We start from the raw sequence: 25,997 nt of genomic DNA, 5'->3' as shown, positions 1-25,997 counted from the left end.
AGTAGCGAATTACATTACTCGCGTTACTGTAATTGAGTAGCTTTTTTGTGTACTTGTACTTTTTTAACTACTTTTTAAAATGTGTAATTTTACTTTTACTTAAGTACATTTTCTTTGGAGTAATGTACTTCGGTACATTTTACAGCACAAGCGTTACTGAGTAAAAAAAAATCTCACTGAAACAAAAAAAACGTGTTCTGGTAATGAATTATGGGATGTAAAAAACTGAACGTTGTGCCCCTGCACGCCGGCAGCTCTAGAATTCTAGCCTAGAACCTAGTTCTTTTATAAAGAGTGTTGGCGCGTACGATCTGTCTCTCACTCAAACGATGAATAGTAAGAGAACAGTAGAGGCAGAAAACACTGATTGTAAAAAAGTAACTTTTTACTTTTACTTAAAGTACATTTTAAATTATTTACTTTTTACTTTTACTTGAGTAGATTTTTTGACCGGTAAATTTACTCGTACTTGAGTACAATTTCAACAGAGTAACATTACTTGTACTTGAGTAAAATATTTTAGTACCCTTTCCACCTCTGGTAGAGTGTAACCTGCTGTGACCTCGTTCCCAGGCGTTGTCATTCCGCGACGGAAAGCTTGGAATGAGATGCACCAAATAAGCGTTATTAGCGAGGGAGAGGGCGGGAGAAAGGGACTTTAATAAAGTGATATCCGTTTCCGTTGATGTTTCGTATATTGCTTTGACGGAACATTCGTAAGAACTCCACATTTATTCTCGTTGCTGTTGTCGTTGTTGATATTTTCATGTTCGTATTAATTCTCACTCCGGGGACTTGTTAAATGGCGTACACAGCTCATGGAAAGTAAAAGACCGGAAATTGCGTTGCAACCGGGATAAAGCTACAATACAGGATCCCTTCAACTGCGTCTACAACTAAAGACGATAGCCAAGAGTCCACCCTTGTCCGGGAGCAGAAGTTATACAATATCTATGCCTCGTACTGATTATTGACTGGCTAGTGTTCTGCAGGACAATATACAATAATGAATCCTGATATACTTAGAGAGCGACAAAATGCAACATTTGACATCGAAAAACTCACAAACATCCTCGATGGCGGTGCTGAAAGGACGAATAGGAGGCGAGAAATACGTGAGTTGGTTGGTTCATGTAAGGGGTTATTGACAAACATACTTCAAAGAGGACACAGCAGATGTGATTCACAACAATAACATCGGTGATGTATAAAATACATCGGGTTAACCTAGTGATAGTGAAATGTATTAGCTGAAAAGCTAATAATAGTTACCGGGTCACATATGAACCCACTTGACAGTTCAAGTGGGTCATCTGTATTGAAGTCATCCCACTTTGATTATCCGGAGTCCTCTTCACGATTTAAATTACACAACTTCCCTGGAAACAGTGGGTGAGGCATATTTAAACATTGAAAATATTACTATTTTCTTCAGATAAAAACGTTTGTAAACACGTTCGTGTTAAAATAAGATGGAAGTATCTGGGTCATTATTAATAATTAGCATTCGATGCCAGAAAAAAGGTAACATCACATTTGCAACCACTTCACTGCTTTCAATGGGATCCCAAATGACCAATATTAAGTATTGTTATCATTTGTGCATGTCGACATCAGGTTCATAATCGTATCTGACTGAATGCAAATCTGTATCCCTTCTTATAGAGTCCTTGTCCTCAATGACCCTGACTTCGATTATGGAACCCCAACTTCCTGTCTCGCAGCGAACGCTATGACCAGGCGGTGAAAAAGAGTGCCCACAATGATCCTAAAGCTCCGGGAGTACGGCATTTCAGACCCTGTTGAGATCAACTGGTATAAGAGGTACAGAGTCCATCATGAAGGGCATATAGACACTACACTACAATGGCCAATATCCACAACACCTGGGTTATGTAGAACAGTACAACAGCTGCAGAAAAGTCACATCAAGCTGTCCACATATTTTTATGCGTACCCCGCTAAAACGCTTGTTATTTAACTGTTGGTAGGTACTAGTGGTGTAACATTACTCTTTTTAAACTGGTGCCATTACTTGCATCCATTGTTTTTATTTTAGGCTAACCGATGAATTACTGCTTGGTAATCATTCCTTTAACCTTGCCCAAAACCTCCCTCACTCCTCGATAAAATGAGTTGACATCCATGCTAATGTACCTGGCTACCTGCTGTTTTGTAGTGTTTTTCGTTTTTGCTTGCATTTGTTTTTGTTAGCGAGTACACTTCAATTTGACCCATTTGCAATGAGTCACACATTAAACCATTAACTAGGCAAGGGGTCAGGATTATTTTAATTCGGAAGAGCCATTATATTTTTTACATTTCTTGAAAGTTCTTTGGAGATCCAAAATTTGGGTTACATTATTACTATAAAAGGTTTTTAGAGAATATACTGTATCTTTTCATTGTATCTGACAAATAGGCTATGATACGTTGTATTCCCAGCCTTTCATGATCTTCTCAGGGTAGGTCTACCTTGATAAATAAGGGATTATTCTCTTTAACTTTGGGTGGCTAGGGTAAGGTGGTATCCTAAAGATATGGCCCCTTTTGGACTGTAACTTTGATTAAGGGCAATACAAATACAAATACAAATGGACATGAAGATGACAATTTAGCTTTGTATCCCATCAAGACATTCATGCAAATATCTCTTATCTATAGTTTTAATTTTGATAATCAAATCTATTTCTCACCCAAATGTTATCAGTCAGTGGCAAGAGCCACGTAGGCTGCAGAGAAATAGGCTCCAGACCCCTGAACTAGGCAGACCAAGTAGTATCATTTGTGGTTAACTTCGGTGTTGGATGGTGAATTGTTTAAATCTGGTGAGTTGTGGAAATGTTGTGTATCAGCCTATAACTGTCATGCATTGCACACCTCTCGTTATTTCCAACTTATGTAACTAGCCTGTATCCTAGTACACCACCATGAGCTGCAGTAGGGCAGAGGTAGCGCTGCAACATGTGCAAAGGTTGGAAAAGGGAGTAAGATGTAAAGAAAGCAATGATGCAGTGCTGTGTGCAAACATGGATTGGATGGATGTGATATGGACACAGGGTCGAAATGGTGATCTGTGTCAGTGATCGATACCTGGAATGGTAGTCTCTTGTAAAGCTGTGTCAAATGGGGCCAACTAAGATCTCTGATGACATGATATCATTGACTGTCTCAGACGTAGCTAGATCGCTGAATTGAATCAGCACTGTGCTTATTGAAGACATGATCACTTTATAAGTACTGTTTTTGTACTTTGTGCTTTACGTATCTGAGTTGCATAAATGTAAGTTAATTTATAGTGTCACTCTTAATTTGAATTAAGTCAAACTGGGGCCAACTGGGATCTCTGATGACAGTCATTGACTGTCTCAGACTCTAAATTTGAATTTAAGAGTGACACCAAAGGTATCTGGCTATTTAAGAGTGTGTGGAGGAAGGGAAAAGGGGTTAAGGAGACAGAAGAAAGACACTAGCCGCCTGGAAGCGCCCTAGCCTTGGCCCTGACTAGGCTTTTTCCATAGAGGGCACTAGTACACTAGTGGGTTGAGCAACCCAGCATTTAATGAATGACCGGGGTAAAGACGGCCATGATTAGTGATGTAGCTACATGCATAAACTGCAGAACACTCCTCGAGCTAAGCATGGATTTAGTGTCTCTTGCCTTCCCTTCATCCAGTATGTACTGGGGCACCGGACGGGAGGCGTTGGGTCTACATTACGTCATGTTTCTCCCAACCCTGTACACCCAGTGTGACTCTGAGCAGTTCAACAAATGGGTCCCTCTCGCTCAATCCTGCACCGTGCTGGGCACCTACGCGCAAACTGAGATGGGACACGGTCAGTTGTCCGGCTCACTTCAAGTTCTCACAACAACTCATTACACATTCCCAGTTAATTTCCCCCCACAATAATGGTGCTGTAGATAAGATTTGAAGGGTCCCTTTTTCACCACCATGTGAGTGTGAATAGCTATTGCAAGCAGTTTCAAAATCCGCCGTAGATGTATGCTGGATGCATCAGTCTACCAGCCTACCCAATGGACTGTACCAACAGGTAGGCATCACAATCCATTAAAAGATGTAGGAGGACACTGCCACGCAATGTCAACAATTCAAAGGGCAGGATAGATTTAGAAATGTACAGCTAAACACACTTTCACAGCTGGTCGTTAAATATGGGCCCTATAAGAGCTATTTGATTGTTGTTTGAGAATGACATGTTGATGTCATTCCAATAAAACAGATTTTATTGTTTAGTTTTGGATGTGCTCCTAGAATATGTTTTTTCTTTGTCTGCCTCTGTATGAGCTAACTTAGATAAGACCTCCCTGAACCTCAGGGCATCTCTTCTGTGATCAGTTCAGAATCATCTTGTCAGTCACAAGTGCGTACAGTTTTCAATAGAGACTATATTGAGGGACAGGGTATTTTTTTGGGCTGTTACGATTTTTCGAGTATTTTCTTCTTCACTTTACAATATCTTACCTACAGCACCTGTGTAATTTTTACTGGATATAAATTCAAATGCATAAAAACCTAGGTTAAGTGGTGTTGCATTGCCGATAGCTTTGCAAACTTGTGTCAAAGTAACATTCTGCTGAGAGGCGTGGTGATTTTTTTTTGAGCTCGGAGCACAGTTGCGGACACGACCAAAAGCTCACAGTGGACCGGAAATTGACTGAAAGCAAAGGCTGATGCGATGCGTTGGAAAGACTATCAATTTAATGTAAATTGATATTTGAATTCATATCCATTAAAACTAAAATGGGAACAATCTATATATTTTATGTTTTTTTATCCGTTCAAAATTATATGTAGTACATTCATGTATGATCTTTAATGCATTATATTAGTAAATAGCATTTTGATTGTTATTTTTCTTGATGGTAAAGAAAATAAAAAATACAATTGGTATTTGACAGATCTCAACAACATTCAAATAAAGAGGTTTCCTTGTATTTAATTTGATATTGACTAAAACATTTTGTGGCTTCTCAAAATGCCATCTTTGGTAAGTCAATAATTGGGATTTGGGAGTTAATATAAACCAAGATTGTAAAGGAAGTATTGAGACGGGCATCAATCACTAATGTAATGTTACCATGTTGTATTATTTGGGAAAACAATGTACTTGACACTGCAAGTCACACTTTTTTTGGGGGGTTGGTGACCTAGCTAGTCCTCTTAATTCAAAGGGATTGAAGTTCTCTGCTGTTCAGGCCAGCTATCCTCTGCTACATGATATTTCCTTCCAGGGATTTGTAAGGTTGCATCTTATCCATGTCTCCCTGAACATGGATCACCTTCAGGTAATTGGCGGGGGTACTCTGCAATGATGCTCAGGCTTCCTATTAACTGCTTCGCCGTGCTTTTCAATTTGGCCGAAACCTTGGCGCATTAGCATGGATGATGTACTCATACTGATGATGTTGTGATCTCTTTTAATAGCTGCCTTGTGCTGAATTTTATAAAGAGCTTTATCATATGAATCTAAACAATTGTTCAACTCTGAATGATATCACTGATTCTAATCTGAGGAATTCTTCCCCTCATCTCGTTTTTATTTATTTTTATTATTTTCCTCACCCTCATCTAATTAATTTCTCGAATCCTTCACTGCTTGCCGCTGCCTTCGCGACAGCTATGTACACCGCTTCAGAGGAAACCCGCTGGAAATCCATCTGGCCATGTTCCTGCCCACCCTTCTCAACCAGGCCACCCCAGAGCAAATGGACCGCTTCTTCACACCCTCCTGGGACCTGGAGATCATCGGCACATATGCTCAGACGGAAATGGGCCATGGTAAAGCAGTACACCTGGAACTGACCATGTAGCACGGGCCAGTGGGCCCAGGGTGACTGCATCTGGACAGGTGGCTTGGGTCTAGGTGGCGGTCAGAAAGCTGGTAGATTGGTGGTCAGCCACGTCTTTGCACATACAGTATGAGCCGTTTTGTGTCAAATGGTACAGTCATTTATGGGTGTAGCATAGCTGTGGAAATTTCTCTTTATTTGCATTTGCTGTGAGATTTGTCAAAAACCTACATGCATTCCATTTGCCTCATTAGACCAGCCTGATCTCGATGGGTTTACATTTCAGTTTCACGCTGTGGATCATTCTGAGCTCACTCCCGTAGAAACACTTGGGGATATATCTATCAGCGGATCATCCGTGGAAATCAATAAATGTCTGTCCACTTTTGGGGTTTTGAAATCTAGTTTTAACTGGCTCAAGGCCAGAATTATATTCATCAAGAAACTGAAACATGACTTCACAAGATCAATATGGCCTTATGAGAAATTCCAAACAAAAATGATGTCATGCAAATGTGACTTTTTATTGTGACATATGACTTATTATTGAAATGGTTATAACGTTTGTGTGTGTGTGGGGCATTTTATTAGGCACTCACCTCCGAGGTCTGGAGACCACCGCGACGTTTGACCCAGCCACTCAGGAGTTTGTAATGCACAGCCCTACCGTCACCTCCATCAAGTGGTGGCCAGGGGGACGTAAGCACTCACTCAACCCTCGCTTCAGGCACTGGGATACCTCTACAGCTGGCTTAGAAGTGAAGAGATGGCTTTCTCCCAGCGTTAAATTGAATAAACCCTTGAATGAAAGTCTCTTTCCTGTCCCCCCCCCATGGATCTCTGTGCAGTTGGAAAGACCTCCAACCATGCCATCGTGTTGGCTCAGCTGTACACACAGGGCAAGTGCCATGGTCTGAACGCCTTCATCGTGCCTCTCCGCAGCATGGGCACCCATATGCCACTGCCAGGTAATCACACCGCTCTGCAGAACCTCTGGTCCCTGTAGAAGTCTGACAGTCACCAGTGTCTTCTTTGGTCTGTAGCTGTTCCTCTCTCTGGCATCGGCCCGCCCAATTTTTTTCTCTTTATTGCTCTTTTTTTTAATTGATGGATAACGGGTCCTATAAAAAGTTAAATATCAAAATCCCTTGCCCACCAAATATCTTGTCTGGAAAATGCACAAAGCTAAATGTAGTAGTAAACCCCTGTCACATAAGCGGTTCTACTGGGCTCCTCTTCCGTACAGGATTCTGATAGATATGGTGGAAGCCATTTATTAGCACAATGCTGCAGGAAGCTCAGGTGTTGCCTCCCGACATGTCCGAGATCTCTTGAGTGTTTGTGTGATGATGGCTGGTTTTACCTGTGTTGTCCAAGGCACAACAGGTGTGCAGCCTCACCGAGCCCCAAAGACTAATAAACTCCTGTTTTAGAGAGACTCAGGTTTGTAGGGGTGTGGTCTAAAGCCCTTCTTTGAAGCCCCTCCCCCTTGCTGTATGCATAGTTTGTATTTCGTCAAAGTCCAAAACGCCATAGTTTCATTCGGCTGCATTTTCGCCGTTATTTGTGTTTCAGTAATGAGTCATCTCCATCGATCGTTGGCCAGTAAGATGAATAGATTGGGATGTGATGGATGTTGCAATGGATATGATTGAACATCATTTTTTGATGCTTAATGCACACCTTGATAAGCCTAATTTACAGCATTAGAAGCACATGACAAATTTCTGTTTTCCATCACTTTAACATTTATTTGTATGAATTGATTTACATTTCTGTTATTCAATTCCCCTTGTCCCCCCCCCCCCCCCCCCCCCATCAGCTCCCTCTCTCTCTATGGATTTTTCATCTCTCTAGCCCTCTGTTTTTGCCTCTCATCTTTCTTTCTATCCCTCTTTCTGCATCCCTCTTTGACTTATTTCTTTCTGGCTTTGCCCTTCCAACTTGCTCAGGTATTGTGATCGGGGACATTGGACCAAAGTTTGGATTTGATGCGGTCGACAATGGGTACCTTAAACTGGAGCATGTGCGAATCCCGCGAGAGAACATGCTGATGAAATATGCACAGGTGAGAATGTATTTTAAGGAAAGAAGTAAAGGTCACACTGGTTAGCATTTCAACTAGCCTTTAAAATAACCTGGGCGTCTGTAGTCAGTGCTGAGCGATAGTGTTCTATTTCATCCTTACTGACCGCCAGAGGCGGTGCTTAAAGCACTGGATCTCCACCTCGCGCATGCGCATTTCGAGTACCTAATACCAACATAGTCACCTGTGACCCCCACGTGACACCGGGAAGGCTATATCTTCCGGTGTCATTAGAGGATCTGTTCCTTACATCTTCTCGCTGCGCAGGTGCCGTATTGAACCTTTGTTTGAGAAAGGAAGGAAGCTGTTACAACTGGCTACGTGCAGCCTCGTGACCAAGGTCGGAGCTGCGGGTAACCCGTCCTCCAGAGGCTGTGGCTAGTTCATACAGATACTTAGTGAAAGTGACTATAAGAAGAGTGGCCGGCGTTTTGTTTGGGAGGGCAGTGTGCTCGCTCCCGCTCCCAGCACTCGTTCGCCTCTTGCTCTGTTATTGTTTGTTGTGTTAGCCGTTAGCTTTGCTCTGTTCTAACCATCAATTTATTTTTCCCTTACAACTTAGCGGTGAAGGCAGTGCTCTCGCTCCCGCTCCCAGTAACGTTTTTGTTTGGTTTCTCTCTTGTTTAGCAGCAGCGCTTACGCTCAAGCTAATTAATATCGGTCGATTTGGTTTTCTGGTGAAGGCAGTGTTCTCGCTCCCGCTCCCGTTAACGCCGCATTTGGCCCTTGTTTGGTTGATAATTAGTAGCAGCGATCACGCTCAGGCTAATTAGTTTCGGTTTTTCATTTTTTCTGGCGAGGGAAGTGCTCTCGCTTCCGCTCCCAGTACGCTGCCGGTGGCTGCCTCTATAATGGCTCACCTATGTGTCGCCTGTGCGGCTCCTCTTGAGCCTGAGGACGGCCACGACAGTTGCCCTCCTTGCCTCGGTCTCGAGCATCTGAGGGAGAGCCTCACGGACAGCGCCTGCATGAACTGCAGCCTCCTGCCTTGGGTGCTCAGAGTGGCTAGGCTAGCAGAGCTGGAGAATCGGGCAGCAGCCAACGACCCCTCTGCTTTAATGAGCCTCCCTCCCAATCAGCCTGGTCGTTCGGGGCGGCAGCGGCATGATGGGGCTGCGGCTATGGGCGCCCCCCCCAAAAAGAAGGCAAGGGGCGGGCTTGCTGCTAGGGTGGACGGATTGGCGTCCGACATGGAGCAAATCCGGTCCCTCCTCCTGGCCCTTCAGCCTGGGACTGGTCAGGGGCTGGCGGGGCTACAGCCCGGCCCTCCCTCCTCCCAATTTGAAAGCGATGCCCTCTCTCTGGCGGCTTCGGCTAACCTCTTTAATGAAGCTATGACCGAGGGCAATGCCTCCCACACGTTGGATGAGGCCTCCTGCTCCTCGGCACAAGGCTCCCTGCAGGGGGCAGCAGACACCTCCATGGCGGCCGTCCTGCGGACCGCTCTAGCTCGCCTGCAGCTTGACGCGGCGCAGACGGAGTCAGCCCAGGCCAGCGCCTTCTTCAGGCGCAACCCTGTCCCGGCCACATTCTCCGTCCCTCCTTCAGAGGAGTATCTGAAGGAGCTCCATGCTTGCTGGAGGGACACTAGGGCCCTATCCCACTCGACGTCGGACGCCCGGACCTTGGCTGCCATGCAGAATGCGGCACAGGTTGGGCTGGGCCGCATGCCAGCAGCCGAGCCTGCCATCGCCTCCCTAATTCTGGCTCCTGATGAGGCTCTGAGGCCAAATGCCAGGTGCACTCGGCCACAGTGCAGGGTCACAGACGACCTCCTGTCAAAGGCCTACGACGCAGCGGCGCGCATGGGTCGTATTGGGAACTCCCTTTCCCACCTGCTGCTGGGTCTTTCGACCTCTCTGCAGCAGGCCCAGGTCAAGCCGTCGCTGCAGAGTCTGAGTGACGCCTCATTGCAGGCTTTTGCCCTCATGTCGAGGGAGTTAGGGCGCACTATGTCCACCCTCGTGCAGACTCGCCGCCAGGTGTGGCTTGCGCAGTCGCCCTTGACGGAGACATGTAGGAGGGTCCTCCGTGCGGTGCCGGTGGAACCAGGGGAGCTCTTTGGGTCAGCTGCCCTGGAAGCACTGGAGGGGGCTGCCCGAGCTAGGTAGACCAGGCAGCAACTGTCAGGCCTAAATAGGAGTGTGTCCGCTCCTAGCAGGCCTGGGGGCACCTCGGCAGTCCCCCAGCGGCGCTTTCAGCCACCTGATTATTCCGGTGGCCTACGTAGGTCTCAGCGGGCTGCGCAACAGCCAGCGGATGGCTTTCGGGCCCCCGAACGCCTACCTTCCTGGCAGCTCCGTGCCCCACAACCCAACCGACGCCCCCCCAGAGCCTCAGGAGGCCGGGGGGGTAGGCGCTAGGCCCTCGGGGCCGGTCGTCGGGAGTTTTTCCCATCAGCAGCTCAGTTACTGGGCTGCCTGTACTTCAGACCCTTGGGTGGTTTCCACCTTGACCCAAGGGTACGAGTTACAGTTCCGACGTCGGCCCCTAGCCTTCAGCCGGGTCAAAATGACCGTCGTCAACGACCCGGCAGAGGCCTTAGCTCTGGACCAGGAGTTGTCCACCCTCCTGGCCAAAGGGGCAATCGAGCCAGTGGATCCTCTGCTGTACCCCAGAGGATTCTACTCGAGATACTTTCTCGTAAAAAAGAAAGATGGCAGATTTCGCCCAATTCTCGACCTGAGGGGACTCAACAGGTTCCTGAAGGTCCTGCCATTCCACATGCTCACCGCATCCGACACGCTGCAGGTGGTCGCAAGGGGAGAATGGTTCACCACGGTGGACCTAAGGGACGCATACTTCCACGTCCCAATTGCACCGCGCCATCAGCACTTCCTCCGGTTCGCCTTTCGCGGCCGGCACTTTCAATTCAGGGTACTTCCCTTTGGTCTCTCCCTCTCTCCGAGGGTATTCACCAGGGTGGTGGCGGCAGCTCTCGCACCCCTGCAGAAGCAGGGCATGAAGGTCCTGCCTTATTTGGACGACTGGCTGATCTGTGCACCTTCCCAGTCTCAGGCGGCCCGGGACACGGCTCGGCTGCTCTTGCACGTGGCCCGGCTTGGCCTGACGGTGAACTTTGTGAAGAGTCGCCTGGACCCATCCCAACGGGTCGCATACCTGGGGATGGTCCTAGACTCGGACGCTATGAGGGCCTATCTGTCACCTCGGCGTGTGACCGACATCCGCCTCTGCCTCCCCCGCTTCGGGTATGGCAGGATGGTACCATTCATTCTTTGCCTGCAGCTCTTGGGCAAGCTGACAGCTGCCTCAGCTGTGGTGCCCCTCGGCTTGCTGTCTCTGCGCCCTATGCAGATGTGGCTGAACAGCCTCCACTTGGACCCCAAGTGGCACAGGCACCGAAAGGTCAGAGTGTCTCGGCAGTGCCTCTTCTCTCTGTCCCCATGGAGGAAGAGGTCGTATATGTCTGTGGGTGTACCCATGGGCACCATTCCATCCCGTCGGGAGCTGGTCACGACAGACGCCTGCCTATCGGGATGGGGCGCGGTTTGGCAGGGCAGGACTGCCCAAGGGCAGTGGCCGGCCCAGAACCACGCTCACATCAATGTGCTAGAGCTCAGGGCGGTACAGCTAGCACTCAATCATTTTCTGCCTCATTTGAGAGGCAAGCATGTGCTGGTTCGATCCGACAACATGTCAGCTGTTGCCCAGATCAACCACCAAGGGGGGACCCGGTCTTCACGGCTACTCCGGGTATCTCGGAACTTGTTGGCCTGGGCATATCCCCGCCTGGCCAGCGTGCGGGCGGTCTTCATACCGGGGCAACGGAACCAGGTCGCAGATTTTCTATCGCGGCAGAAGCCCCCACCGGGGGAGTAGCGGCTTCATCCGGAGGTGGTGGAGACGATGTGGGGTCTCTTTGGCAGGGCGGAGGTGGACCTCTTTGCATCAGAGGAATCCGCACATTGCCCCCTCTGGTTCTCCTGGACGGAGGTGACCGGCCCCCTCGGACAGGATGCCTTAGCTCACGACTGGCCACAGAGTCCTCTGTATGCCTTCCCACCGCTGCCCCTGATTCTCCCCACACTTCAGAGGGTGTTTCTGCGGGGCCACAGGTTACTTCTGGTGGCCCCCTACTGTCCAGGGAGACTCTGGTTTCCACTGCTGCGCAGGCTCTGCTGCAGCTCTCCATGGCGCCTCCCCTGCAGGAAGGACCTCCTTTCGCAGCTGGGGGGCCAGATTTGGCACCCAGATCCCCGTCGCCTCCAGCTCTGGGCCTGGCCGCTGCAGGGCCCGACTCACTGCTGAATGTTTGCACTGAGACCGTCAGAAATACTATTCTGAATGCCAGGGCACCAACTACCAGAGCACAGTATGCCAACAGATGGAGGTTATTCTCTGACTGGTGTAGGGGTAAGGCAGTAGACCCAGCGCGTTGCTCCGTGGCCACCGTTCTGGAGTTTTTGCAGTCCCTCCTGGATGATGGTCGCTCTCATTCCACCTTGAGGGTCTATGTGGCTGCTATCTCTTCCCGGCATGAGATGGTCGACGGAGACACAGTGGGGTGCCACAGGTTGGTGTCCCTCTTCCTTAGGGGGGCCCTGAGGCTGCGTCCCCCTAGGACTCTGAGGACTCCAGCTTGGGACCTGCCCCTGGTGCTGGAGGCCATGTCATCACCTCCTTTTGAGCCTCTGACCCAGATAGGGTTGAAGTGGCTGTCCATGAAGGTGGCTTTTCTGCTCGCCATTACCACTGCGAAGCGGGTCGGGGAGTTGCACGCCCTATCCGTGGCAGATACATGCCTGCGGTGGAACCCTAATGGCTCAGGTGTGGTTTTATGGCCCAATGTGGCGTTCCTGCCCAAGGTGCTTTCACGCACCTATTTTAACCAGCCTATCCAGCTGGCACGTTTTAACTCCCCATCTGAGGGGAATGAGTCCGAGATGCTGTGCCCGGTACGGGCGCTTAGGGCTTACATTGCTGCTACGGCCGGTATACGGCAGTCCGAGCAACTGTTTGTGTGTCACGGTGGCCCTAACAGAGGTTCTGCCTTGTCTAAACAGAGGCTGTCCCACTGGGTCGTCGACACCATTAAACACGCCTATGTGGCCAGTGGCCGCCCCCCGCCATCCGGATTGAGGTGCCACTCCACCAGAAGCGTGTCGACATCATGGGCCGCACTAAGAGGTGTACCCCTGGAGTCAATCTGTGCCGCGGCATCATGGACGTCACCGGGCACCTTTACAAGGTTTTACCGCGTCAACGTCGCCAGTCCCCACCCGATGAGTTTGGTCCTACTGCCAAGCTCTGCTACCTCCAATGAGTGAGATGGGTGTTGGATTCTTTGTGACCTTTTTGGTATGGGTCATACAGTGCTTTAAGCACCGCCTCTGGCGGTCAGTAAGGATGAAATAGAACGATAGTTACGAATGTAACTACGGTTCTATGAATCCTGGATGACCGCCAGAGCGTTCAGTCACTCAGAATCCTTGTGTTCTCGCAAGGAGATTCTAGGAACAGATCCTCTAATGACACCGGAAGATATAGCCTTCCCGGTGTCACGTGGGGGTCACAGGTGACTATGTTGGTATTAGGTACTCGAAATGCGCATGCGCGAGGTGGAGATCCAGTGCTTTAAGCACCGCCTCTGGCGGTCATCCAGGATTCATAGAACCGTAGTTACATTCGTAACTATCGATATCAATAAAACCCCATCCTATAACGTGGGATTTAATGATGTATTTTACATGCTACAAATAATCTCCAGCCTGTACCTACCTGTTTTTAGTAACAATAGGAAGTGTATACTCCTAAAACAATTCCACTCACGCTACCCAGTTCCTGCCACACAGTTGCACATCCAGTTAGAGCGGACAGAACACTGTAATTGAGGTTGTTTTTAATCTGAAAGTTAATCTGAAAGCCGAATCAAACACATTGCAACTTTAATTACTTTAATTACTACCGTACTGATAAATTCCACATTTTCATTCCACATATTTTACATCAACAACCTTGCTCTATTTGGTTTCACAATACCTTATTTAAGAGTGGTTTATGGGGAGTTTGGATCTGACGTAGTCCTCTCCTGACTGGTCCACGAAATGTAGAAGTTGGGATTGTTCAAAGCAGGGTGCAGTTTCCAAGTCTCTTTCTTCCAAATAGACCTTGGAGTCAATACTTCTCTTGCAGTGCTTCAGGTCTCACACAGGACACTGAAAACCACCACCACAGTCCTTTATTGATTCTCTTTCATGTGTGTTAATTCTGCGATCTCTCACACTATTTACCTCTTAAATTCAACACCAAAAACGGTATCAAAACACATGACAAGAACGAAAACACATCAAAACACACCTCCAATCGTTACCATACTAAAATGTGCAACCAACTATTGGGTTACCTGTGCTAAATAAAGCCGATCCCAAACAACCCACACCCTCTCTATGTTGAACAATTGGCAGGGAGTGATACCTGGGCATAATAGGCCCCAAACCTGTTCTGTGAGGGATCTGATGTTGAACTTGAAGACACATTTGGGGCGATTTGATGCTAATACCAACCCCTCAGTTGCTCAATTGATCAATTCCTTTAAAAAAAACAGGTGCTTAGGCAGGTTTGGCAGGGTGGAGGATGAGCTACATTTCATAATAATATGACTGATCGGCCCTCAGCTGTCAATCGACGGTTCTGTTTAGCGATTGGCTAATCCTAAAATGTATTATCAGGAGTAGTTTACTAGTTTGTGGTGGACTTGTACAACTCAGTAGTAGGATAAGTGTAGTGAAAGTAATTTAACTTACTAGCTTACCAGCTTGGGAACTAAACACAATTTGATCGACATTACGTTTTCTTGGCCACAAAGTACAATATAAAATATTAATGAAATATGAAAGCTGAGAATCCTTCGGCACCATCGATAACATAAAACGAACATCCCTAGACTGTGAAAAGCCAAAATGGCTGCGATAGTGCCTGACGTTCCTGATGCAAACAATCCATTTACGATCAAGATAAAACCACAAACTAATCCTTAGTCTACTCCTACCTTCTTTGATTGACAGCTCAGGGATGTTCTTTGATTGACAGCTCAGGGCTCACCAGTGAAATGAAATGCAGTACGAAACATTCAAATGTATGTATGTAACTCACATGCATCCGGTTCAGTAGCAAATGTTGCTCCTTTGACTCCCAAAGGTGAAACCAGACGGCAGTTATGTGAAGCCGCTGAGCTCCAAGCTAACCTACGGCACCATGGTGTTCATCCGCTCTTTGATCGTGGGGAACGCTGGCATCGTGCTCTCCCAATGCTGCACAATCGCCATCCGCTACAGTGCTGTGCGGCATCAATCAGAGATCCGCGCAGGGTGAGTCCTTCTCCCACTGCCACCCCACTCCAAACAATGGTTTATCTTCCAGTGTTGAAAACATGCACCAAACGCACTCACCGAGACGAAACTAATACAACTACGACCGTTATTACGCCTTGTAAACTACATTGTTCACCAGCCGCTCCTGTGTGGAGCCTGAGGTCATGGTCTATATTCGTGTCATCAAATTAAACCACACTTTTGTAATTGACTAATAAATTAATTATTTAAGTAATTTATTTATTTTTTCAGGATCAAGATCCAGCATTGCTTTGGGGCCATTTCAACAATATTAGTTTCTCATAAATCTTGATATTAATTTAATAATGCCTGCAATGATTGCAGATAAACCTTGACTATCCTTTTGTTTTTCTCTCACAGAGAAGCTGAGCCCCAGATCCTGGACTACCAAACCCAGCAGCACAAGCTGTTCCCACTGCTGGCCACGGCCTACGCCTTCCTGTTTGCTGGTCAGTACATGATTGACACCTACAACCGCATCTCTGGAGACATCAACCAGGGCGACCTCAGTGAAATGCCAGAGGTACGGACGGACTTCAGTTCGGCAGTCATCCCCCAGGCTTTACTGATGGCAGAATCTGCATCATGCCCTAACCTTGTCTGTCTGATCTGTTGTTGTGTTGATCTGATCAACCCTAACCCTCGTGCTTCTACAATGCGACTCACCTCTTCACACTCGTAGCTCACTCGTGTTTCTTTCTTCTCCTCTCATTTACATCGACATGTTCTAACCGGCATGGCCTGTGATTGCATTGTACATTTTAACCTGCAAGGGAAGTTCATTAAATGTGTACACACACACACACACACACACACACACACACACACACACACACACACACACACACACACACACACACACACACACACAGACACACAGACACACAGACACACACACACAGAGACACACACACACACACACAGAGACACACACACAGAGACACACACACACACACAGAGAGAGAGACTAAGACTCGCTCATGCCCTCCCTGTCTGTGCGCCAGCTCCACGCGCTGTCCGCTGGCCTCAAGGCCTTCACCACGTGGACGGCCAACACGGGCATCGAGGTGTGTCGCATGTCCTGTGGCGGCCACGGCTACTCCCGCAGCAGCGCCCTGCCGGACATCTACGTGGAATTCACCCCTTCCTGCACCTACGAGGGCGAGAACACGGTGATGATGCTGCAGACAGCCAGGTGGGTGTGGACCCTACACCCCAGCACCCCACTCCTCCCTACCCCATGCTTCCCAGGGACTCCGACGCTTGTTGGTGAAGTGAAAAATGAGCGGGAGAGGTTCCAGACGAACAGCAGTTTGCGATTTGTCTGGCGATGCCAGGTTAATTAAGGGTGCTTCTGATTGGTTGTGTCCCCCTGCAGGTTCCTGATGAAAAGCTACCGGCAGGTGCAGGCCGGACAGCAGCTCTCTGGGGCCGTGTCCTACCTGAACAAAGTGCACCATAGGGTGATGGCGCCGCAGGCCGTCTCCTCCCAGCTGGACCTCAACCTCAACACCCTGGTGGATCTCTACGAGATCCGCGCTGCCATGTAGGATACAAAGGAGTGTGTGTGTTTGGTGTGCGTGCGTGCGTGCGTGCGTGCGTGCGTGTGTGTGCGTTAAGGATCGGAAGTATTAGGATTGCAAGAAAGAAGAAAACTAACTGAATATGTGGTCTAAATCTCAGCAAGCACTTGAATGCTCATTTTGGAGGTGCCTTTTGTGCTAGTTTTGTATTTGTTTTGCAGGCACCTTTTGTACTCGTTTTTGTAGGCACCTTTTTTGGTGTGAAAACAGCCTGCTATTGCTTCCACCAAATAATCAAAATGAAAGTCAGTCTTATATACAGTTTATGTGCCCAAGCTAGTGTTCCATTGGCCAAGCAATTATTTACCTGCTTTTTACTGTTGAAAAGCTAGCGGGATACACAGGATACTGTAAGAGATTGTGATACATTTGGAAATATGAGACATCTCTAGTTAAATTGTATCTTAGTCAGGCTATTTATTTTATTTTTTTTAACATTTTTTGATTGAGAGACCCATAGTGGCAGAAATTGGACAATTAACCGTGAACATGTTTGTACTGCCCTTACTTTTTTGGCCTTTTGTTTGATTTGGGGATGTGGAAGTATTGTTGAAGTGAGATGGGAGTTAAATTCCATGTCACATGTTTGTGTTATTCTGTTTAATAATACTAGAGGGCACCAATACTTCTTGTCTGACCTTTCAAAGTAGACATTTAAAGCATTACAAATTTAAACATTACCTGCAAGGTATAAAAAGTGTGTGTGTGTGTGTGTGTGTGTGTGTGTGTGTGTGTGTGTGTGTGTGTGTGTGTGTGTGTGTGTGTGTGTGTGTGTGTGTGTGTGTGTGTGTGTGTGTGTGTGTGTGTGTGTGTGTGTGCAGGCTGGTTGAGCTGGCGGCTCAGAGCATTCAGCAGGAGTCTGCGCGTGGGAAGTGCCAGGAGGACTCTTGGAACAACAGCACCATTGACCTGGTCAGAGCATCGGACGTAAGTTCATCAATGTTCTTTGTAGATCACTGTTTGCAAGGCCTGACAAAAGTTAGGGAAATAAATGCACATTTTTATTGAACAGAAGCTTTAGTCCCAAACAACGTTTGAGGATATTATCAAAGTCTACAATCCATATTGGAGGAACTATCATTATTTAAGTCCCTCGTAACCTTATACTGTGATTTTTATCCATACTAGGTCAATAATATTTGTATTGTTGTCTAGTGTGCATGGTCGAAATGTTATCCAATATGTATGAATGAGTAGAAAATCTGCAGTTGAATCAGGGGCGATTTTAGGTTCTGACTTTTGGGGGGGCTCAACCCCAGGAAGCCACAGGGGTATATGAAGTATATAACGTCCTGTCCAAGATTTTTTTATTCCACAACCTTTATTTTATTAGTTACTATGCTGTTGTATGTCTCAGCCAAAAGCTGGCAGTGTCAGCTAAATAATGCAGTTCTTAATCACTAAAGTGATGAAAGGCAAAAATACTATTTGGATGAAGGAATAATCAATGGATGTGAACTGTAATAACAAATTTGAGGTATATTTAATTTCCTTTGTGTAAGTTTCACTCAAAAATGACCATATTTCCCCCTTTTATTTTATTTACAAAGTTACTGAAACACATTGGTACAACGAGATTAATAATATGAGAAACATACCACTATTTTGGGAGCAATAAACTACGTTGTCTCACTTTCAGGGACCCATACATTTTTATAAAACTTCTGATGCAAATAAATCTTGTTCTGATGCAAAAAAAAAAGGGTGCTAATTTTCAGTTAAAACAAAACCGCTGGCATTATTTTATCAGCTGTGGGCGTTTTCATTGCCATAACAACGTGAGCTAATCAACAAGTACAACATGTTCTAGACCAGTGGCTTTCAATTATTTTCTGTCATTCCCACCCTAGGAGACAGATATTTTTTTTCGCGCCCTCCCTGAATTGAAATATCCTGCTATTGAGAACCTGATAATATTTATTTATTTAGATTAATAAAATTAGCGGAGATAACATCTGCAACAACAAAAAACAATTTCCAAGTTCAGTTTATTAACTCAATTTGTAACATTTAAACAAGACTGCTAAGTCTGTGTGAATCTCAAAACAGAGAAACAAGAGCATATGATTCACTGGGGTTTGGATTTAATTAAAAATATTTTTAAACAGTAAACATCAGCTTAATCCCTTTCCAAAAAAATAATATATGTTCATCTTTCAAGCATGAATAAAGACACCCAGTCCCTCTGTCAACTGTAAGATCAAAATTCTTGTAAAACTTCTGACCCTTGGTATTATGTTTATTTAAAATAAAATAAATAAATCAATAAATAAGACACAGTCCCGTCTGCTGGCGCTCGCCAGCACATTTTATAAGCTGAGGGCGTTTTCATGAGTCTCATAGTATTAAAACATGTTGTACTTGATTGTTGATTAGCTCACGTTGTTATGGCAATGAATACGCCCTCAGCTGATAAAATAATGCCAGCCTTTTTTTTTCAACTGAAAATTAGCACCCATGTCAACTTTTTCTGCTCCTTGCACCTTATCATGCTTTGCTACGCAGCATTACAAGCCTCTGCCGACTAAAACAGAGAGCAATTCAAGAAGAGGCATAGATAGAATCGCCTTGTGGTCAACTGTCATTTAATAGTCATCTGACAGATTATGTCAAGCTTTTTAAAAAGATTATTATTATCAGCTGGAAATCGTGGATTTTCTGATAAAGACTAGCAAGCCTTTTTGACAGACAAAACAGCAGAAACTATGTTAAGTGTGCTCGTGCTGCCTTTTCAGTTTTATCAAACAGGGGACGCCCACCCACCAATAAGAGGTTAGAGATTCCTGCAGGAAGGTTGCGCTCGATTTCACTTGCCCATTTGTGCCTGTTCATTACAGAATGTATTCTCTCATTGCTTGTGTAAAAAAAAAAGGTAGAATATTAGATTTGAGGACGAAATGATAGGGTGGGCTAAGGCAAGTTTTGGGTGGGCTTGAGCCCACCCAAAAAAGGTCTAGCTTCGCCACTGAATTGAATGCTAGATTGAATTCCCAGTTTTTTCATTCCCCAAAACAAGGCCTACCTTTTTGGCTTCCTGGCTGATATATGTGCAAAGTTTAGGATATAAAATTGGAGGATAGAGAGGTACAGTGCTGGTGAATTTCTTTCTTACTCAACAACCTTAAGTAAAGTGTTATGATGAGCATGAATGAGTAGGATAACATAAGTTACTTTTTACAAGATACAATTAATAACTTGTAGTTATTAATCATATTCAAATAAATCAGTACATCTAGGAAGTGAAAATTCAATGTATACCTAAATTATACTGACGTGCATGCATAAAGCTCTATGATCGGAGGGGCGGCATTAGCTCAGGAAGTAGAGTCGGTTGGACTTATAACCGGAAGGTTTCTAGTTTGACCCCGGCTCATCACATTGATGCACCCAAATTACCGTTTTAGGGGTTTTACCTACATTGCCGAAATAGCTACATTCCCTTCCCGTTTTTTCTGCCATAGATCAGATGGAGGTTGGAGACAACATAATTAACCTCACCTCACGGAGCCTCCTCAACACTGCCCCCATGTGCAACTTTCCCTAAATTACATCCTTACTAGCGTATTTTAAAGGTCCCATGGCATGCTACTTTATGGATGCTTATATATAGGTGTTAGTGGGCCCTTAGTATTTGAAAACGTTCAAGAAATTCAGCCTTGGGGCAGAATTACAGTCAATACGAGCCAGTCCCACAATGAGCTTTCCACAAACGTGCGGTGGGGGTGTGGCCCTGAGCAGCTTGCGGCCACGGTACCATGTGCTCGTGTTTACATTGCGCCTTGCAATGGTGAGGCGCACGCATCTTTTGGCCGTGTTCTGTAATTATTCTTGAACACTCCGGGTGCTCCGGCAGGAGTCCTGGAGCTCTTTATCTAAATAATATCATATTATACATCAGTGGAGGCTTCTCCATTGAGGGGAGGGAGGAAGATCCTCCTAAACATTGTTGAGAAGAAAAAATGTAGATTGACCAGACTACTAATGAATTAATGCCCTTAAATATGACTACTTTAATGACGACTTTAATGCCTTTGTATATTTAATGTTCGTTTCCCTCGGTAAAGGGAAATTAGCACCCCTTATCGCCTATTGACAATTAATGGAGGCTGAGGGAGGACGTTCCTCCCTCAGCCTCCATTGACTCCCATTAATTTCCCCGAAAGTGTGGGCGGCCGGTGAATAACAAGGGGTTCAATGGGAGAGAGGAGGAAAGTCCTCCTCTGAGTGGGTGTGACTAGCTAAGGGATCTGGATACCGCCTACGCCTGTTCATAGCGCATGGCTGCGCTATGAACCAATAAGCAGGAGCCCTGGCTGTGGAGCAGCCTGGAGGGAGGGGTTATCCCCTCAAGTCTAGGATACGAGAACCAACAAACCCGCTCAGTCGTATGCCTTGTTTCCACCGAGCGGTGCGCTACTGTTTGTTGACTACCAATGATTCCTTTGAACGGTGTAGATTTTAAAAGGAAAATAATAATATTTTCCTTTTAATTTAGTAATAATAATATAAAATAATTTAGACATTTGACCTCAGTGGTAGTAGAGTGTAATTGATTATCCTTTCATGTGATATATATCAAAAAAAATTACACTTGTGACATTGGTTGGATTGGCCTGAGTCATGAAAGTGAAATAATGGTCCAATAGTCCAAATTTCAATGCATGTGTATGCACATGTTTTTGCAGGCCCACTGCCACTACATGGTGCTGAAGATGTTCAGAGATAAGGTGGACCAGATAGAGGACCCAGGCGTCCACTCAGTGATGTCCACCCTGGCCCACCTCTACGCCATCCATGGTATGGGGAACTTCACCGGAGACTTCCTCCAGGTACGCCTCCTCTCCTTACTAGGCTTACTGCTGGGAGCCTATTAGCAGTGGGAATAAGAATTAATCCCACAATTCGATTCCGATTCAGAGGTCAACGATTCGATTCTAAAATGATTATTGATGCATCTCGAAGCAAAATTTTTTTTTTATGTACATTTCCATGCAGGATTTTCAAAAAATCTGAATTTGCTACTCAGAGCTTGCTAATCAGTTCCTACTTTTTTGATGATCATTAAAGACATCAACAGGTTAATTACCTTTTCTAATATTTTATTAGCGAAAAAGCTTTTGTCACATATATGACTTTCTATGAACAATGCAATAATCAATGCAGCTTGCATTACAACACACTATTTTAATTCCGATTATTAAATTATCTGAATCGAGACGGAATCGTTCTACACAGAATCGCGATGCATCAAAGAATCTATTATTTTTTTTCCCCCCTAATAACAACGCACTGGAAGTAGGTAAAAAATAAACAGATTTAGTTTTATTTTCTTTCTAATCATTCTTTCTATGTCGTTAAAGAAATAGCTGCTCTTAGTCAATTATAAGAATAAGAACTTGTTTGTCGTTCTTTTGCCTGGCTGTGAGTTTGCGTGCATGCTATACGTATGCTGAATCGCAATCCCGTCCATTTTAACATTTTCGTAATAGGCTTTGAACGACCTTTAAACTGCTGTTTACGGGCAACAATGTGTTTCTCCCAAGTGAAAACAAAGCCAGCAAAGACGGTGCTCGAAGCAGGATCATAATTGTACAAGCCTACAACTAGCCTACACCTATTGTAAGCTGTTGGCTGCCAATCTGTTGGCTGCAAAACTCCTTCTTATCGATGACCTGCTAGTTGGATATATCTGTAGGGACTTTATCACCTGTGTGTGTATGTGTCTGGGGGGGGGGGGGGGTGTGTGTGTGTGTGGGTGGGGTTGTTTAATACTCTATTCTGATATGGCATTCATGGCATTCAGTGGTCTATTATTTTTTTATTTCAGACCGCAGCTATGAATAAAAGACCATTAAAATTCCATTGTTATGAAATCATTAAAATAGTATTTTTGCAGAAGCCATAAAAACAATTTTCAAACCAATTCAATAATCGTATTTCGCCACAATGACTGAACGCTCAGTGTACGTCATGCCTTCCCTGTGTTCCTCCTCTCCCTGCCAGGCCGGTGTGCTGACCGGGGCCCAGGTCCCGTCGGTCTCTAAGTGCCTCAAGGGGCTGCTGGCCGAGGTGAGGCCCAGCGCCGTGCTGCTGGTGGACGCCTTCGACCACCACGACAAGATGCTCAACTCGGTCCTCGGACGCCACGACGGCAATGTCTACGAGGCCATGTTCGAGTGGGCACGCAGCTCACCCCTCAACCGCACTGAGGTGGGTTTTCATTGCAGAAAAAAATATTTTTTACATGTATGGTAAAGTTTAGTGATAGATCCGTTCTTGACTGAGAGTAGGGGGGGAAAGTAGACAAATTATTTTTGTATCACACATAATCATTCAAAGGCCAAATAAACTAATATAGATTATGTTGTTGTTGTTGTTTATATGCTAATTTTATTATTGGGGAATAGGTCAAGCAAAAAGGTGTGAAGAACCTTTTTTTTACAATGACGTGGTATAACCATTTTTCTTCAATTACCTAGGAATGAAAATGTTGCCTGTTGGCAACTCCATTGATTGCATTCATTGTTTACCTAATGTTTTTATTTTGGTGTTTGTTTGTTTGTGCATGCGTGTTAAACATGTTGCTTTCCTACTCCCTTTTCTGCCAGGTTCACGAGTCCTTTCACAAGCATCTGAAACCACTGCAAGCCAAGCTTTAATCCTTATTGTTTGATCCTGGGTTGCAAGAGAGCTACAGTATATTGATAGGAAATATCTTGACCATACTAATCTCACCTCGGATCATTAAGTCCTTGGTGTCCGCCAATATTCCATTCACAAGAGCCTTATATTGCTATATATATCACTATTGTTTTTGGTTGGCAACATCAGAATGCTCTTTTTTGTATAGCAATCGTGAAGCAAATTTTGAAAATGAAAAATTGACGACTGAAAAATCTTTATCTGTGTATAATTATCAGTGTACACGGTTATATTGTAATGGCTTGGCATTTATGGGCACATTCAATCAATTGTAGAAATCTCAATCTATGGCTAGGATTCATGAACAATGGTACAGTTCCCAACAGCCCTAGCGTTTTTCTGTTTGGTTGCAATTTAGTATGGAAAGTGGGGACCTGTAAAACAATGCATCCCTGTTAATTGCTGTGTTTTAAGCATGTGCCTGGGGAAACTTAGCCTGGGAACCAGACAACTCTCGCAAGCTCATGGTTAATTTGCACTGCCGAGTTCTGGCTCGCCTCTAATACAATAAAGATTTCTTCCCGGTACCATATTGACCAACCAATCACAACCGTTTTGATTAATATGAGTCGGGATAAATACGATGACGGGACAGAGGAACTCCCTTGAGGCATTATAAACAACAACCAATATGGCTGTCTGTTGATAAAGAATGGTATCGAGACAGTATTACACAAAATGGACAAATACTTTCAGTGATGCCTTTTTTTGAGTCGCTTAGCGCTGTCACCCGTTCCGTTGATATGATTGGTTGTAGGACTATCCAGAGGGATCTTGGTCTGTGCCTGTTGGTGACGCCCTTTGGAAATATCTTTTTTTACTAATGACTAATTGCAGCTGGGAATTCGTCCTGGGATGCCAGGCTTAGGGAAACTGTGTTTTCTGAATAATTTCACATCTTGGGGATGGCAATATTTAAAGAAACTGATTTAAATGACATATTCTAATGTAGGATTGTTGTCCAACTTTGTAGTTAAATCTGTGTTTTATCATCTTTGTATTTTGATATCATGCATTCTCAATGATGGATAATCATGTTTTAAATTAGGTTTATTTAATTGATATTAAATAAAGGATCTGATTGATATTAACGTGTTTTGTTATCTGTGAGTGCCAGAAGTTATTCACTTATTTTAGTTATTTTAAGCACAAAAATTTCAGAATTCTGAGATTAATGTCAGAATTCTGAGATTAATGTCAGAATTCTGACTTTATTCTCAGAATTCTGAGATTAAAGTCAGAATTCTGACTTTTTTCTCAGAATTCTGAGAATAAAAATTTTTTTTTTTACATGTGTGGCCCTAATCCTCTTCCGTAGAACCCAGTATACGCTGTTACACTATCTATATGACTAAAAACTAAATGGATTTGTGGAACATTCGATTACTCGAGCATGTCTTGAACGCAACACTGGTTTCAATCGCTCCGCCTCCTGCTCCTTGGAAGGGCTCCAACCGAAGAGGCTACTGGGAAAGGGTTGCCTCCGCCGAGAGGGCACGTTGGCGAGCCCCTGCTGATACTAGTGGATCTGTTTTGAGGTGAGTGATAGACGGCTTTATTGGTCTCATTATGTATAAATTATCCATTTTATCTTCAAACGTACGCCACTATACACATTTTAGTGGTAATAATAATTTCGAAAACATAATAATACACAACGGCGTAGGCTTGCTGATGTTGACGCGCCGAGCAGATCATAGCTTCAACCGAGATACAAAGACATGCCCCTGGGAAGCAAGCATGTCTTCGCAAATCCATTGATTTTGTATCTTACGAGAAAGCTCCAAACATTAAAATGTAGGACGGGTCTATCTAAATGCTTTGTATAAACTTTATTCTGTTAGCCTTCCATTTTGCCTATACAGGGATTGTGACAGCAGCCCTCCCTCTGCTTAGTTACTGTGCGAGTTGACGTGACTTGGTTGGTGTTTCATTTATTTCCCTTAATGGGTTCACGAAACATTACACTTCAAGGTTACAGGTTTTAGTGTAATATTTAGTGGCTTGCCATTTCTAATGAACTAAACATACTATGAACTAATTACACTCGAAAATAAATCGCCCTTTTTGTCATTGGTTCACTATGAAATAGGGCGTTTGAGTGTCTTTGTGAGTGGGTGGGGTTGAATTATATCTAATATTAGTTTTTTTATTCCCTGTACATTCCCATGTTTATTAGACATTACATCTTTACATACTACGGTTAACAAATTAAAGAAAAAAAGTATGTCCCAAAATTAACTCTTACCTCCTCTGCTGCTGCCCGACACACCTTCCCATACCTTCCCACCCAACATCGGCCTCTCCAACACCTTCCACACTTACAAATCGTTACCCAAGACTCCCCGGAAAAAGTATGTCACCAAATTAACTCTAATATCCTTACCTCCTCTGCTGCCCCCCCCCCCCCCCCCCCCCGACACACCTTCCCATACCTTCCCACCCAACATCTGCTTCTCCAA

The 25,997-nt window shown here is 45.1% G+C and overlaps 2 protein-coding genes and 1 long non-coding RNA gene across 5 annotated transcripts in view; 2 read left to right on the top strand and 1 right to left on the bottom strand.

Moving 5' to 3' along the window:
- The first annotated feature begins 832 nt into the window (after window positions 1–832).
- On the top strand, window positions 833–24,618 carry acox1 (acyl-CoA oxidase 1, palmitoyl). Of its 2 annotated transcripts, none has more exons than XM_030352347.1 (14): window positions 833–1,115; window positions 1,666–1,824; window positions 5,641–5,801; window positions 6,404–6,511; window positions 6,661–6,780; window positions 7,765–7,880; window positions 15,057–15,226; window positions 15,611–15,773; window positions 16,255–16,445; window positions 16,629–16,796; window positions 17,655–17,760; window positions 21,519–21,662; window positions 22,837–23,043; window positions 23,442–24,618. In XM_030352347.1, exons 2-14 carry the CDS (start codon window positions 1,763–1,765, stop codon window positions 23,490–23,492), a joined length of 1,767 nt encoding a protein of 588 aa, XP_030208207.1. In that variant the 5' UTR covers window positions 833–1,115; window positions 1,666–1,762; the 3' UTR covers window positions 23,493–24,618. The 2 variants fall into 2 exon arrangements, with proteins under 2 accessions (XP_030208207.1, XP_030208206.1); XM_030352346.1 differs by lacking the exon at window positions 5,641–5,801 and adding an exon at window positions 3,677–3,837.
- Window positions 19,568–25,926, bottom strand: LOC115540774 (uncharacterized). The gene is made up of 3 exons (XR_003976226.1): window positions 25,784–25,926; window positions 24,923–25,063; window positions 19,568–21,700 (listed from the first exon to the last, which is right to left on the bottom strand). It is a non-coding gene; the product is annotated as an uncharacterized LOC115540774 (long non-coding RNA).
- Window positions 24,970–25,997, top strand: part of LOC115540772 (inactive rhomboid protein 2) — a 28,748-nt gene continuing 27,720 nt past the window's right edge. Inside the window, exon 1 of one of the 2 annotated variants that reach the window (XM_030352344.1) lies at window positions 24,970–25,073. The gene's annotated coding sequence lies outside the window, so the exon portion shown is untranslated. The remainder of the gene's footprint in view (window positions 25,074–25,997) is intronic. The other variant, XM_030352345.1, reaches the window with a different exon arrangement.

Source organism: Gadus morhua, chromosome 3, assembly GCF_902167405.1.
Source record: "Gadus morhua chromosome 3, gadMor3.0, whole genome shotgun sequence".
NCBI classification, from domain to species: domain Eukaryota; kingdom Metazoa; phylum Chordata; class Actinopteri; order Gadiformes; family Gadidae; genus Gadus; species Gadus morhua.
This window is presented reverse-complemented; position numbering and strand designations above follow the sequence as displayed.